This window comes from Echeneis naucrates, chromosome 21, assembly GCF_900963305.1.
Source record: "Echeneis naucrates chromosome 21, fEcheNa1.1, whole genome shotgun sequence".
NCBI classification, from domain to species: Eukaryota; Metazoa; Chordata; class Actinopteri; order Carangiformes; family Echeneidae; genus Echeneis; species Echeneis naucrates.
Genome location: NC_042531.1, coordinates 2734545 through 2747659, shown reverse-complemented (window position 1 = coordinate 2747659; position 13115 = coordinate 2734545). Strand labels below are relative to the sequence as shown.

The following is a 13115-nucleotide window of genomic DNA, read 5'->3' as shown; positions in this document are numbered from 1 at the left end:
TCAAAGAAAAATTGAAAGGTCCCATATTCTGCATTCAGCAATTGCTTTATTGGAAGTGTTGGCGTACGTGATAATGAGCCGGATCAGGAAGGAGGATCTGAGCCTCTCCTCTGATTGGTTGATGCCAATCAATATGGGACCTTGATGGAGTAGAACTAAGCAGTATACTATGTCTGTTTTTTATTTTATTATAAGGCACCTAGAGGAATGGATCAGGTATAACTCAGTGGGTACGTGTCTGTTTTGTTTTTGTGCCCTGGTTCTACACCTGATGTCTGGCCGGCCGCCCTCACACACTGACGGCTCCTCTATGGAAGCCATAAAGCGGCTCATTTGGTTCCTGCTGTTTCCTTTGTGTTCCTCCAGACGACAGCCAGCTGAGGTTCAGCAGCGGCCGTGTAGCTGTCACTGTGGGCAGCCTGCTGGACGACCAGCACTGGCACTCCGTTCACATAGACCGCTTCAACAAGCAGGTCAACCTCACCGTGGACTCCCACACGCAGCACTTCCAAACCAAAGGAGAAGGACACTCGCTGGAGGTGGACTACGAGGTGAGGTCACAAAAAAAACTGAAGGTGGACAGCTTTGTAAATGAGAGCGTAGCACTTAATGAATTTATCCAGCGAGGGCCAAACAGCATCACTGCTGATAACAAAATGATGAGCAGCGGAGTTAGTAATGAGCCAGTTAGTAATTAGCCTTCGAGCGCTATAGTAAACAGAGTCTCGTCTATGTAAACCCAAGAGAGTGGACATGCTCTGAAACAACGTGTCCACGATGCAAAATAATCTGAGAGGAAAAAAAGGCTGCCAAGTCAAGTGTCAGCCTTTAATGAAGTTTTCTGCAGCAGCGTGGCGCGCCGTGGAAACTTTTTTTTTTTTTTTTTTTTTTGCTTTCATCTACGAAAAAACAGAAATTATTTCCAATTTGCATTTAGTTTTATTGAAGTTTCGCTCTTCTAAACACATTTGAACCATCTTCAAAGGGGATTATGAGGACTTTAATAGACTTTGACCTTAATTTAGTGATTGTCTTGCTATATTCAGCACCATTTCCTTTGATATGAGGCCCTTAAGAAATTGAAACAGTCTAATTTATTGACATCTAAAATTTGCCCGGCTCAAAAAATATGAATGTTACAGTTGTACTGTTGTTATATGTAGTAACACAAAAAGTGCAGAGAGAGAGGATGGAAATGTTTAAAATGTATGGGGCATTAATAATGCAGATAATGTATGTATAGAGATTGTACTGTGGGTATCTCATCTGTGGCTTATTTTTGTAAAGATGTAATAATAATAAGTGACGTGTGGAAATTTAACGCTTTTATGGAGGTCTTGCAAAGTGCTTTTTTTTTTTTTTACGTCGTTAATAAGGATAATTAGCAGATAGCTGATAAAATGTTCTGGTGAAAGTTGTCACTTAAGCCAGCGAAATCCACAAATGCTGGCTAGAAAAATCTTCTGGGAAGGTTTTCAAAAATATTTTGGAACCTGGCTGCAGCGATTTGCTCCCATTCAGCCACAGGAGCATTGGCATGGTTGGGCACTGATGTTGGCCGATAAGGCCCAGCCTGCAGCTGGTGCTGCAGTCCGTCCCAGACACGTTAGAAGCAGCCAAGGTCAGGGCTCCGTGCAGGCCAAACCATTGTACACATATTGTATTCATATAGTCGCTGCAGCGAGTTCGTTTGGATCCAGAGCGTGAATGTCGTTTTCTCACTTGCTGGATCACCGGCTCAGCTATTTATGCAGTAACTGGTCAAAGTGAATGTGTGGGCCTCATTTATTTTCAGGCTGTGGTTACTCTGGTTAACTGGCAGTAAAAATAAAATAAAATAAAATAAAAATGTAGATTTCACGTGTTAAGAAATGATAAGAAATGCATTTTGCTGGTTCTTTATACATCGGAAAATAAGTTTTCCTTTTTTCTGTTCCATTTTAATTGAAGCTGAGTTTCGGAGGCATTCCTCTGCCCGGCAAGCCCGGCACCTTTCTGAGGAAGAACTTCCACGGCTGCATGGAAAACCTCTACTACAACGGAATCAATATCATAGACCTGGCAAAGAGACGCAAGCCTCAGATACACAGTGTGGTGAGTTTGATGGATTAGCAGAGCTGGGGCTGTGAGGCGGTGTTGCGCACCACGCTGCAAGCACTTTCAGTGACTCAGCTTGCTTGTCCACCTGCATTCAGCGCACACGGACTGTGAAACACACCAGATCTTCATTTCGATGCAAGCTGAAAAGCTTGAGTTTAAAGAATGGAGCCAGATGCTTGGTGGATCTTTCACGCTGGTACACACATTCATGTCTTGGTTTTTAAAAATCTGATAACAACATTTTGACTTTTTTCTGCATGGTGGGGCGTAAACATGTAATTAAAAGATATCTTGAATTTGCATGATTAGTAATGCACCTAATTTATAAATTAATATTACTTCAAATATATATTTATCATATTTACGTCATCTTTTTAAGTAATATTCAGATAAATGCAGATAAAACGATTTCCTGCAGCGCAGTATGCTTTGTGTGTTTTTGTGCCTTTAAAGCCCAGGAAGGTGAAAAACCCCGGTGCCATTTACAAAAACCGTCTCACAGTGCAGAACATCACTTTTACGGACGGAAATTGACACAACAATAGTTTAAAGAGAAACGGGAGCGTATCAGAAAGGGCACTCATGTGGGTGACTCAGGGAAAGTGGGCGGCGAGGATACTGTGGAGGAAAAAAAGGAAACGCAGGAAATCATAGACTGCATTTGATTGTAATTCTCTAGTTCAGCAGCAAAGTGTATAGAGCTTCAGTGTGGACTCTGTTAATAGCAACAACCAGAAATCAGCTGATGACAGCTGTCTGCCATAAATGTATATGAGCTCTCCTGAGCGGTCGGCTTCGATGAGAGTTATTGTTCCAAACAGCGTCTCTTCGTTTATTTGACAAAAGGTCATAAATATGGGGATTTCATCATGAAATGAAAAGATGAACAAAGGCGGTGTGCGTGATGGAAAGTACGCTGCCTCCGAGCTGCAGTTTGTCTGTAAATAGAGATGATTGAGCCTGACAACGTTGCCCAGGAGATCGTTTTCGTCGGACACGTTGGCGACGTCGCCAACGTGTCACCTGGCGGGGAAAAACCATTTCCACGCTCGAGCATATGGAGGCAGCACCAGCTCCCAGTTAGCTCTCTGGGGTATTCCTATTGGCCCGCGTCTCTTATTTGCAGGAATGGGCTGAGTTGGTTCTGCTTCTGGTCTGCAGCAATATGTTACATCTGAATTTAAATGAACCGGCGGGAGGCGTGGTAGGTTTCGATGGATACTCCAGCTCTCTCTCACAGTCCAAACACGAGCTCGTTCAGTTACTGGGAGACTCCAAATCCTGTCGGTGCGAGCGTGAGCGTGAATGGTTGTTCGTCTTAAATAATGGACTCTCCAGGGTGATCTAGCATTAGATGGGGTGTCCTCCAGCCCCTATACTGGGAAAGATAACGGATGGACAAAACACAGTAAATTTCCTTCCCTATTCAATACACAGTGTATGCTAGATGCCAGTTGATCTGGGAGGCTGGAGGAGGTACAGTGAGGCTTTGAACTAAATGCCAACCAACATCAGCTGGATGCTTAAACTCACAGATAATGCTAAAGTTTAAAATTTCAAAATAAAGTTTCAATATGTGAGGTTAACATCAGGATGGAAAAAGGAGCATCAGACTGAGAGAACAGCTAAGGCTGATGGGTGAGCTGTTCATTTAGCAGATATGTTGGCGTACAGTGCTGGATGACTTTTATTTGTGAGCTAATGATGGCATGAAAAGCAGACTCCTCTCCAGGGTCGTTCCTGTATTTGCGTGGGGGGATCTCAGCCAGGAGCTCACCAGATGGATTAGGAGGCATCATCCAGGAAGTCAGCGCAACTCGTTGAATAGTTTTTGAGAAATTTGAACATAAAAAACATAAACTTCATCCCAGAGCTGTGCTGCTGCCTTATTTTTCTTTCTGGTTGGTGTTCTTTTGATGATATTTGACCAGTTGGAGTCAGAGCATTCTGTTCAGAAGCAGAAAGCGGACGATAACTTGAAAAAAACATTGTCGCATCCACATTCCAATTCTAAGTACGAATTCATTAAGCAAAAACTGCGTGAGCGGATTCATTTACAGAGTCGACCTCCCGGACGAATCAAACCGGCCGGCCGAAAGAGCCACAAGCCACATCTCATCTGAGACACCCCCTTCTATTTAATGCCTGATTGCTGCGTTAAAAGGCCTTTACTGACAACAGAGAGCAGGGGGGGGGCAGAGAGAATGTCATGATGGAAGCTGTAATGGATTTTCAATGGGACAATCTCCCTGAGGTTGATGGAGGAATCACATTGAGAGTCAAAGAGCTGTGATTGCTATGTGCTGCCCTGCAGGCGTCGGCGCTGATAGGACTCTGACCTCAGCAGACCAGTCTGAGTTTGAATGTGCTCGACACCTCTGCGTCGCACAGAATTAAAACGGAAACAGGCTTTTCTTTTTTTTTTTTTTTTTTCAAATCAGACTTATTTGTATAGCGCCAAATCATAACAAAGTTACATCAAGGCACTTTACATATAGAGCAGTGGTGAAACTGTGTTTTATAAGAAGGATTGTTCTTATCAGCACATGCAAGGGGGGAGGAAAGGAGAGCGAGCAAGACGGAGGGAGAGAGAAAGAGGGAGAGGGGGAGAGAGGGTGACAGGGAGAGACAGAGAGAAGCTCAGTCCTTCCCCCAGCAGCCTCGGCCTACAGCAGCATAGCTAAAGAGTAGAGGACTTTAACTTTTTAACTATCAGCTCTGTCATACAGGAAAGTTTTAAGCCTGGTCTTGAAAATGACTAAAGAGTCTGCCCCCCGGACCGATGCTGGAAGTTGGTTCCATAGAAGAGGAGCCTGATAACTGAACGATCTGCCTCCAGATTTACTTTTGGAGACTCTAGGAACCACAAGTAAACCTCCATCTAGAGAGCGGAGTGGCCTGCTAGGACAGTAAGGAACTATGAGCTCTCTGAGATACGATGGAGCTTGGCCATTAAGAGCTTTATATGTTAAAAGAAGGATTTTGAATTCTACTCTATATTTTACTGGCAGCCAATGAAGAGCAGCTAACAGGAGAGATGTGATCTCTTTTCCTAGTTCCTGTTAATATTCATGCAGCAGCGTTCTGAATTAACTGAAGGCCTTTTAGAGATTTGTTTGGACATCCAGATAGTAATGAGTTACAGTAGTCCAGCCTAGAAGTTACAAATGCATGGACTAGTTTTTCTGCATCATCCTGAGAAAGGATGTTTCTGATGTTCCTAATGTTTTCCTCAGCCGTTTGACGAGTTTGGTTTCTTCCATGGATTCACTGAATTTCTGTTCCTCACAAATCCATGACACAAAAAAAAAAGATGTGTTTTTTTTAGTAGAGCGTCATTATTTGTTAGTTTGAATTGGACTCCAATGATGACGATTCAAGCAGTTCAGCTTTTTGGGAAATATATGTATTCTGTTTCAGCACTTGTGGCTCAGGAGGTCATCCACCAATCAGAGGAACGATACCCGTCTGGTCTACATCTCGGACAAGACGCAAAATCCCAAAGTTTGGTGTTTGAATGTTTTTGTCTGGGAGTGAATGTGAAAATCAACAACATCCGTCAGGAAAGAGCAAATCCAGAGCCAATTATCTTAATGTAGCTTATCCTTGCATAACAACTTGAGTTTGGCCCTTTGTTCTTTGTACGATCTGTATAAGAACTGAAAAGTAAAACTGACATTTGAACATTACCTCTGTTTCTGGCTCCGACACAATTAAAATGAACAGATTAAAAAAAGAAGATATAACATGTTAATTGGGTGTTTAGTTTTGTCACTCTGGGACTGAGGGTGTTATCAATCCTCTCATCCCACTCTGAGTCAGAAACCAATAAAATCAACATAATTCCCTCAGTGTCCAATTATTCCTTTAATCAACATGTTTTTTCATTGGTATGCAGGGTTTATTTTTATATCATACCCTATAAAACATGTCAGCTGTACTGTTATTGTGAGCTTACATTTCCATCTAAATGATCCATCTGATTGCATTTGAATGATTCATTTGACAGTGATGACAAATAATTGAGTGTAGTCAATAAAAGGTCTCATTTAATGGTTATATTTGGGGTTGTGGTGAGCTTTAGCTGCTGGTTCTTAAACCATCTGGCCGCTTTTGTGCAAACCAACGTGACATTTCTATGCAGACTTATCATGATGCTCTTCCGAACATACATGCAAATCCGCATCCTTGGCTTTGTCGTCCTCCAGGGCAACGTGACCTTCTCGTGCTCGCAGCCCCAGCTGGTGGCCTGCACCTTCCTGAGCTCCAGCAGCAGCTTCCTGTCACTTCCATCGGCGGCGGCGGCGGCGGCAGGGGGCTTCTCTGTTCGCTTCCAGTTCAGGACGTGGAATCCAGATGGGCTGCTGCTCTCAGCGCAGCTGAACCAGGAGCCCCAGAGACTGGAACTGCAGATCAGCAACAGCAGACTACGTCTGACCCTTTACAGCTCCGGACAGCAGAAATCAGAGGTCTCCACTGGTGCGTCCGCAGCCTACACACACACAATCCACGCACACATCAACTGCCTCTTCTTTACACCTAAAATACATCTGAAAGGAAACTAAGCTTGAAGGTTCCCTCTGGAGTCTTAGACATGAGTCCTGTTCTGCATGTCATGCACATGATGGTATGTAAGCATGATGTCAGTTTATGCTGCACCACACCAGCAAAGAAGAAAACACGCAGGCAATGCGCGAAGGCTTCAATAGACTTTACAGATGTCTTATGTTGAAAGAAATACATTGAATACATTGCATATAGCCAAAGGATGCCCAAGATCCGTTGAGTAACACTGAGTGTGAAGATTTTCTGCCTTAATTAAAAAACCTTGAGAGGAATAAAAGGTGTAGAAAAGAAACCACATCCAGACAGCTTAAGCTCGACCTCAGAGATGAGTATACGAAGGTGCGAGTGTTTTATTTAGTGTTTTTTTTTTTTGTTTTTTTGTTTTTTTTTCTTTGTACTTTGTGGGGAATTTGAGACGCACATCCAAATGAGTGTGCTGAACCCGAAGTGCCCTATTTGTACAATAGTGTGCGCAAACTTACCGGGCTGCTTGTTTATTTTATTTTTTGTTCTTCACTCAAGTGAGGCAGCCCAAGACAGCTTCACCTCAATCCAAAACCCGGAAACGGAGCAGTGCTGTGGGGGAGTAATTTTCATCTAGCTTCCTTTTATCACCTTTGTCCTCAATAAACTCAAAAACATTTTATTTTCACAGTGGAGTTCTCAGAGGAAAAATATCATCCAATCCTCCGTGTGGGATTGCTTAGCAGAGATAACACAGATAACTATGATTGGTTGAGTAAACCCGGCTTTCAGCAGATGGTTGGCTGCAGGGAAATATGGAGGGAGAAGAAAACCAGAGCTAAAGGAAGATATTTCCTTTCATATAATTTACCCAAAAAATGCGCTAAATTAACCGTCTCCATGGTCTATCAGCTTTATAACTGTGGCACACAACGTGGGGGTCCTCATGTTGTTTGAAATAACGTTTATGCGTTACGCTGCAAATTAATTTAGCAGTGCAAAGAGCTAATTTCATATTAGTTTTCATACAAACTCACTTCTCAGTAATTTCCTCATTTTTTTCAAATCTATTTATTCACTCACTTATTTTCATTAGGAGTCCTCATTTCGCTTCCACCTCTGGTGGATTTTTGGAGGTCACAGGAAATTCTTACTGAGCAGGAGCACAGGAATAGTATCTCTGTTACAAATGGTTGGTTACAGGAGGCTTTGGGAAGGGAGGGGCAGGAGGCTAATCAGCTACTCAGCATGGAGACCATTAACATTTTAAGTGCACTGAGAGATAATCCCCAGGATCCGGCCTGCAAATGTGTGTAAAACGCAAGACCGGCCCTGTGCGAATGCTGCATCAAACACAAGACGTGGGGGGTAGATATCCTAATTACACCGGGGGGTACCAGGAATAATACCAGTCCCACCTGGAAGAGGGTGTGTGATCTTGTGATGGATGTACTGAATCATAACCAAGCAGGCGAAACTGGACTCGCTGCCGGTGGCTCTTCGTGGCCCGCTGTGTCGGGTGAGGATCATTTGGAGTTAAAAGACTTACCTGTTGATGCCTCCTTAGCGTGCAACATGATCCTTTAGCTTCAAAAACGTCATGACCATGAATAATTTTTAAACTCACTCAACCCCCCCCATCGGTCCGAGCGCATGCAGCAGACAGAGCTCCCAGAAAAGGAGGGAAAGCCGTGAATCTCAAACTGGAGATTTTAATTACAGGCAAATCGAGTCAGTAGCTTATCGAACACCTTTCTCGCTACCTTCCTCCCAAGGCGCAACGGTATCATATACCTCAGAGCAATGTCAAACGTAGCACCGAGGAGGTGTCTCGGTGCAATCATTAAACAGAGCTGCAGGGCTGTCACAAAGTTGTTGCAAATCAGGTAATCTTTACATTTAACCCTGCCACTTCCCCCAACCAACACCCCCATCACCTTCTTCTCTACTTTGGAGCCTCATTAGAAATACAAAAATCAGTTTGCTTCTCTCGCTGGCCTGTGGACAATGGGGTTGCTCAAGGATACATGCCATCGGTGGTATTTGATGAACTGCTGCGAGTGCTCAGGAGCGTCAGCGTGGAACGAATATTGATCTGTATCTCCCTCCGTTCAGCCCAGAAATTATCTGCATCAACAGTACGGGATTAATTTTTGACAGAAGCAAACAAGCTTTGACAAACCGACTGATGCACACACGTGTGTGTCCACGAAGGGGAACAGCATCTGAAATTAGCTTCTCTTTCGTTTGGCTTGCGCTGCATCCGCTGCCAGTAATGGCTGTCAAGGTCTGGAGACAGCAGGCGCTGAGCGCAGTAATGGCATGAAACTGTCACATGAAACTGTCTATTTCCTGGGGGGACAGAGATATAGTCTCGCATATAAGGGCAACAGGCAAACATCTTTTTTTTTTTTTTTCCCTCGGCTGTGGAGCAAACGGTCATGCAGATCGGTGATATGCTACAAAACCCATCAGATCTGTGTCCCAGATAGTGCAACGACCAGCAGCAGGATCATCAGGAAGGAGATCATGATATATGAGCTGAACAGGAGGAGGGTAAGGCGGGGGGGGGGGGGGGGAAGAAACTCCTACTGATGCTCACCAGCAGTCCCTCGTGGCCGCCCTGTTTATTCCATGAAATAGTCAATGGAGTGGAGAAAAACGCCCATGGCGCTCACAGTCTCGCAGCATAAAAGCTTCTGCTGTAAGCGACAGGCACCAGCGGACCCGGTGTGGAGATCTCAGGTTTTCCCAAGAGCTCGTACATATCTGATTCTAGCCTCTATGAAAATAACTCCCAAGCTGCACTCTGTGTGACAAGCCCGTTGTCAGGCCTGAGCTCCCGAGCACAGCTCAATCAGGATGCAAATTTAGTCCGGCGCCGGCGCTGCCGTCACCGCCGTCAGAATTGTGGTGTGGCTGAGTAATTTCAAGTCCCAGCTGTCATTGGGGCATTGTCCTTTTGAAAGCTACAGTTCTGTGGAGATGAGCTGTCACTGTCAATTTAAAAGAAATGTTTTGTGGATCGAGCCAAGTTGAGCTTATTACTCACCTTTTAAACAGATTTCCAACTTTGGGTTTATCTGTAATTAAATATTAGATTTGAATGCATCTAGAACCAAGTGAGATTTTTTTTTTTTTTTTCTTCCCAGGAATTTGAAGGAAGCACACTGGGTGGAAAAACGAAATAGCAGTTGTTTTGCAACACAATTATCAGCAATCAGGCAGTAAATTTGAGCCGTGAGCATTGGAGCCGATTAAATGTATAAAGCTGAAGAAAAAAAAAAATTGCTTCGTGGCACCAGGTCTGAAATCTCGTGCTTACAGCTTTCAAGTATTTCTCATTACTGTATTTAAGCCTCAAAGATCAGTGAGGTTTCCTTCATCAGCGATGTACAACACAACTAATTAAAGTTCAGAAGAAGATGCAAAAGCATTTCATTCTGGATGAGAGTTAAGTGCTGATCCTGAGAGTTTTGGGATGATTTCATGTGTTTGGTTCCCAAAAAAAAAAAACAAAAAAACAGACTATTCAAGCTAGGTACAGTAACGGATAATTATCAGACCAAGCAGAGTTTCTGCCCTGCAGTCTGGTCCAGCGTAGATGTTGTACAGCGAGGCAGATGTCCAGTAACGGCTTTATGGATTGGAAAGTAAAAGAGCTCATCGGGCCTCTGCGCCGGAGAGGAGAGGCCATCTATGTTACACAGCATGAGAGTTTGAGAGCAGAAGCTGCAGCACATCTTCACATCTTTTCCTACAATTCTGAACAGCTCTGCGTCAGTTTTTGGGACTTCCTGGATAAACAACTCCCACGCCAGTCCAGATCTTGATGGTCTAGATGTGGAAGTATTCAGACACTGAAAAAGGAGCAGCAACGCTGTTCAACCCACGACAGCGTGGTTGTATTACGCTGTAGGATCATTATTAACACGTCAGTTGTTTGCAGCGTATGTATTTCTGAATATGTTATAACACGTTACACAGATGAACCTGCAGGATTTGATGACAACGGTTAATTAACAGCAACAATCTGGCATTCGATTCACTCCACCTCATTAAATGTTAACTTAATCTAGATGGTAAAATATGCAGCCAGAAGTTTGTTGACAAGTGACAGAATAGAGAGAGAAGGGAGGGGAGGTTGGTGTTTGAGGAGGCTGGAAGCTCTCTGACTGTCTCCTGTGTCTCTGATGGGAAAACAACTGGGAGAGGGAACTGTGCCGAGAGGAAATTAGAGGAGTTTTGGCAGGTATTACAAAAAAATATCACTATCAAAAAGTGTATCTTTAATTAAACCCAAACGCCGGTGAAATGAATTAAACCCGAGTCGTGTTCTCCCACAGCCACCGCCCGCCGCAACACAGCCAGATAACACAACTGCTGTTGACCGCCGAGAAAACCGCCAACCCAACACCGTGACTGGGAAATATTGAGAGAACAAAAAATGCAAAGGGGGAGAAATTTCCTTCACAGCCTCCAGGTCTGCATCAAATAACTCTCACTGCACAAACTGAAGCGTTTTGCAAATGTGATCTGTTCGTCTCCAGGCCACAGAGTGAGCGATGGGCTCTGGCACTCCATAGACCTCGACACACGGAACCTTCAGATCACGTTGGCCGTGGACGGTGAGCCGTGTTCCACCACCGAACTGTGGGAGCAAGTGGAATCGAGAGGCAGCTTTTATTTTGGAGGTTTGTGGATTTTATAGTGAATAATATTTTGAAGGTCCCATTTTAAATTTTTTCCTGATTTTATTTTAGGTGTTCATCCGTAGAAGAAGATATATTTGTGGTTTTAAGAACCAAAAACCTTTTCTCGGGATCAGTGAGCCTGACTGTTTTCTCATAATCCAATAAAAACAGGTAAAACACTCAGAGAGACCAACTCATGCAGGGTTTGGGTGAATTTTGATGAATGGCTGACAGTAGCAGCTGCTGTGTTGTGACATCACAAAGTTTCAGAAATCCTGACAGCTGGTTTTAGAGGCTCACTTCCTGAATCCAGGCTCTGAGTCGAAGATGACGTGGAGGTCTACCTTCAGACTATATGGGACCTATAAATATGGTTATATAATCTACAGGCTAATGAGATGACACATCGTGATGCAGCCGTATAGAAATCCTTCCTTTTTACAGTTTTATGGATGTGAAGCAAACATGAAATGACTATAAATTAGCATTAAATATCAGACAGGTCCAAACAACACGCTGCAGAAAATCTGTTTTGTGTGTGGCCGGTGAAACCTAAGGCTGTGTCTTCTGTCATTGTCATGCAGGCTGCCCCGCCACGCACTGTCAGGTCACGACTCCGACCTTCCAGGGCTGCATGCGATTCATATTCATCAACGGCCAGCCGATGAACCTCAGCCACGTGCAGCAGGGACTGTTGGGAAATTATAACAAGGTTCAGTTTGACACCTGCAACATCAGAGACAGGTAAAGTAGTTTAAATTTCTTATTTTGCCTTTTGTTTAATTAGTGGGGAGCTTTCAGAGAGGATCTACAAAGACCTGACGTTCAACAGGCAGAAGTGTGTCGCACGTAAAAAAATCGGAGAAGCGTCATCCGACTTGGCAGCAGAGTTATTCATGCCCACATTGTTAATTTGTGAGTGGCAGTGCGTTATCTACACAGCACCCTGAAAGTCACTGACATCTTGTCCCGCGGAGACAAACATGCTGACAGGATCATCCAATTAAATTGCAACAGAAACTCGGTAACACCTTCTCTGGCAGAGGACTATGCTAACAAGCTGCTCCCTACTGTCCTGCGTGGCATGCTGTCCCTCATTACCCCTCTCAGCTGTGGGCCCCCGTGAACGGCGTCGATAGAACAGGCGAATGTTTGTTTTAAAGGAACGGGAAGAACATGTAAACTGCCATTTCTACTTCCATTTGTATCTGCCCCGAGGAGAGCCTCTCCTTTTGTCAGATTGCAAACTACCTTCTTTCTCGGCCAGATTGTTCGCTGTCGGAGGATGTGCAAACACAACAGCGCTGCCAGTCTGTTGTGTCAGGGACACACTGCAGGAAGTGACAGAGCGATAGAATGAGATTGGGGCTTTATCCTGAGCTGAGATGCAGATTTTTTATTTCTTCTCTTTTCCTCTTGGTTGGTTTTGGGGTAAAAACTTGAAATGGCGGTTTAGCGGTGCTTCCGAAACTGCAGAGAATGAATGTCATCAACATTTCCAAACATAATAGGAGGACCTTCACTACATAACTTCACATATACAACATATAAAACTCTTAACGGCCGACATCTTGGCCAGCACCTGCCCCGAATGCAGCGGACAACGCTCAACCTCCCGAGGATTGTCCGTGATGACCGGCCGAATGGTGATCGGGACCAAATGACCCGGACGATGACACACTGCAGCAGAGCTGAAAGCCCAAGGACGTTCGCCAGAGAGAGACAGAGCTGACATCTGTGCTTGTTTACACAGAATTACTGCTTTTTGACTGTTTTGTTGAAGACAAACAA

General features: G+C 44.1%; 1 protein-coding gene across 2 annotated transcripts in view; it reads left to right on the top strand.

Moving 5' to 3' along the window:
* The window catches only part of cntnap5a (contactin associated protein family member 5a), a 73956-nt gene that overhangs the window by 30308 nt on the left and 30533 nt on the right, over positions 1 to 13115 (top strand). Inside the window, exons 6-10 of one of the 2 annotated variants that reach the window (XM_029530055.1) lie at positions 367 to 551; positions 1951 to 2091; positions 6309 to 6579; positions 11181 to 11324; positions 11909 to 12068. In XM_029530055.1, coding sequence (XP_029385915.1) covers positions 367 to 551; positions 1951 to 2091; positions 6309 to 6579; positions 11181 to 11324; positions 11909 to 12068 — 901 coding nt within the window. Of the gene's footprint in view, positions 1 to 366; positions 552 to 1950; positions 2095 to 6308; positions 6580 to 11180; positions 11325 to 11908; positions 12069 to 13115 lie in introns of both variants that reach the window. The other variant, XM_029530054.1, reaches the window with a different exon arrangement.